This window comes from Chaetura pelagica, unplaced genomic scaffold (assembly GCF_000747805.2).
Source record: "Chaetura pelagica isolate M959 unplaced genomic scaffold, ChaPel_1.0 scaffold117, whole genome shotgun sequence".
Taxonomy (NCBI): domain Eukaryota; kingdom Metazoa; phylum Chordata; class Aves; order Apodiformes; family Apodidae; genus Chaetura; species Chaetura pelagica.
This window is the reverse complement of record NW_009954185.1, coordinates 8436765-8439754: the sequence shown is the minus strand read 5'-3', so window position 1 is coordinate 8439754 and position 2990 is coordinate 8436765. Positions and strand designations below refer to the sequence as shown.

Genomic DNA, 2990 nt, shown 5'->3' with positions numbered 1-2990 from the left:
AGAACTGTTTAATAATACACTCCACTAAAGCAATCACAGTTAAGGCTAGTATTTTACAATTTACCTTACCTTTCAGAAATGTGATATTATGAAATGATTAAGACTGCAATTGGAAGTTATTCTGCATTTCATAAATTACTGAAGACAGGCATGGTCATTTAAGTAATATATTGTAATTTTTTTCCCTATAGATCTGTCAATAAACCATTTAAATATAAAAAAATGAAAAAGAAGAACAGCTAGGGTTTAGTTGAAGCTCCTGTGTAGCCTTTCCCTGCTCGCTTGTATATGATCCCCCAGCAAATACAGTTCTCTCTTATTTCCTAAAGCTTTTGGTACCTCGAGCACACAAAGCAAATACACATTTTCTGCGCACCCTGCAGGTATCTTGCCCAGACAGCAGCATGTGGCACAAATGTACCTATTTTAATAAGCCAGGGGTTGGTTACACAATGCAAACCTGCGGATTGGGTGCTAAAGCCATTCCAAGCGCTACCCGGAGCTCTGCAGGCACCAAGGAACGTGCTGGAGGCAGCGGGCGCTCCCCTGCAACCAGCCAGCCCAGGAAACTCCTACCTCACCCATCCAACAACAGTCAGTGCCAAGAAGGGAACCAGGAAGCTCTTTCCAGGAGGGCTTGGGACAACCCACACCTCTCCAGCTCATTTCCTGCTGCCAGAAAACGTTCAAACTGGCAAAACACAGAGAAGAATACAGAGAGAACTGAAATGCCATAATCGAAATCCTCCTCCCTGGCACTCTGTTACCACAGGATTCACCTGTGTACAAAGGCAGCCCCTAGAAGACCTTTCTGCAAAGCTTCCAGTGCTGCTGTTTTCTGCTCCATCAAGAAGAGTCACCCAAAGGGCCAATCCAGCCCACGCAGCCTGAAGAGGCTTGGCCAGAGATAACAAAAGCCCCGTCGCTCTGGGAAGCTGGACAATTCTAGTAGGCTTTTCCTTCCAGTGAAACGTGTTGTGTAACTGAGCACAACAACTGGAAGGAAAATGACTTCCGTTCACGTGTGGCCGGCAATGATGCACCTCACAGCGTTAAAAATATCAAAACAAGCTTTATCCTTTATTTACAGTTTAACCTTCAGAAAACCACATTCCTAATTACATCTTCTGCCTTACCCAGCTGCCACCTAGCAACACGGTGACAAAACAGACAGGATTTTACACAGGAGAAGGTCCTGCCAAGTCAGACAAGCCCGAAAACCGGAACATCAAGGCGCCAAAATCTGTACCAGCCAAACAGCTCCCCTAAACACACCCTCAGGCCCAAGCGTGGAGTCCTCCACCACCCAGAGCCAACAGCCCAGTTCTACCCAGGCAGAACAACCCTGCCCCAGATAGCCACAGCTACCAACTTTAACTTGAATCCACACCCCTGGGAAAACATTAGAAAGGACAAGAAAAAAACCAAAGAGAGGAGAGGGGAAGTTGCTTGCAGGATGGAGTCAGCCCAACAGAAGGCTAATCTGGTGCGTTTATTGGCCGTTTCGCAGTCCTGACACCGACGGGAAGAGCCCGACTTCGCTCTCCCCTTCCACACCTCAGGCACATGAGGAAGGAAAACGTTCACTGCGACTACACACACAGTGCCCTTTTCATCATCAGAAGCCATGAATGTTCAAGACTTCCTCTTTTGGGAGCACAATTCTAAAATTAAGACAGAAAAATAAAGTCATGAGGATTTTTCTCAAAAAGCTACTTAGGTCTCTGCTGCTTCCTCATCTTCCAGAGCATCTACATGTTTATACTGCTTCCAGGCCTTTAAATTACATTTTTTGAGAATGGCTCCCAGTTGCTTCCCGGGTCCCACTTCATACGTGTAAGGAAATTCTGTTCCTTGCTTTCTTTCATATACAGAATGCATGGTCTGTTCCCACATAACAGGTGAAACCACCTGCTTCACTAACAGCTTCTGAATGTGCTTTGAATGCATGTACTTTTTGCCATCAACATTGGAATAGACACAGACCAGAGGTTTCTGAATCTCAATCGATTTTAGGACTTCAGCCAAAGGCTCTACTGCTGGTTCCATAAGTCTGGTATGAAAAGCCCCACTGACCGGAAGCATTTTGGTACGTGTAAAATAGTATTTTCGGGCATTCTCCTGCAAAAACTCCAAAGCCTATAAAAGAGAGAGAGAAGTGAGAGTCTTGTACCACAACACTCAGCCACACCCCAGAAAGAAAACCCCACCGATCAAAAACACCCTTGGTTTGGGCAAACTACTCTTAACTTCCACACAGAAGCGCCAAGAAAACGTTCTGAAAAACGAGAAGTTAACTTCAGCTAGAAGGGCGTCGTTATTCTGAAGCAATACCTGTAAGTGTCCTGCAATGACTCTGCAGTCTGGAAACAAGTAGTTTGAAACAGCACACACCGGGTTTGCTACGCCCAGCGATTCACAGTGCTGACGGGCTTCCAAGCAGGCAAATTTGTAATTTGCCTCTCGCCGACCGACAACCGACAGCATTCCGCTGGGGACGGCTTCCGACGCCTTTTGCATGGCTTCGGCGCGGACTTTCACCGCGTACAGCGCTGAGGGGGGGGAAAAAAACACAGAGTGAACGTTGCCGGGTAAAAATGCAAAGCCCCGAGGAGACCCCGCTGAAGGCGCCTGGGCTGCTGCTGCTGCTGCGCGAGAAAGGGGGGCTGTTTACTCTTCGTGACACGTCAATGCTTTTAATGCCGAGTTACACGTATTGAACAGTGGAAATAGAAAGTAAAATTGATCCTAATGATAGAAAAAAAAATCACCAAAAAAAAAGGAGGGAAACAGTGGTAACAGGGCTTTGGAAGAAGCACAGGGAGGGAGGGGAAGGGGAAGGGGTTCAGCACATTTCCCGGGCACCTTCGGCAAAGCTGAGGGCTCCAGCGAAGACCAGCGCCGCAAACTCCCCCACGCTGTACCCCGCGGCCGCCACGCAGCTCCGCACCACCTGCACGGAGACAGCGCCGGGCCCGCGTCAGCCGGGA

The 2990-nt window shown here is 47.9% G+C and overlaps 1 protein-coding gene across 1 annotated transcript in view; it reads right to left on the bottom strand.

Annotated features, from left to right (window-relative positions):
* Window positions 1–1716: 1716 nt before the first annotated feature.
* The window catches only part of MCAT (malonyl CoA:ACP acyltransferase (mitochondrial)), a 7654-nt gene continuing 6380 nt past the window's right edge, over window positions 1717–2990 (bottom strand). Inside the window, exons 2-4 of the mRNA XM_010003028.1 lie at window positions 2866–2953; window positions 2335–2552; window positions 1717–2139 (exon numbers count right to left, since the gene is read on the bottom strand). Of these exons, the coding sequence (XP_010001330.1) occupies window positions 1717–2139; window positions 2335–2552; window positions 2866–2953 (729 nt within the window). The remainder of the gene's footprint in view (window positions 2140–2334; window positions 2553–2865; window positions 2954–2990) is intronic.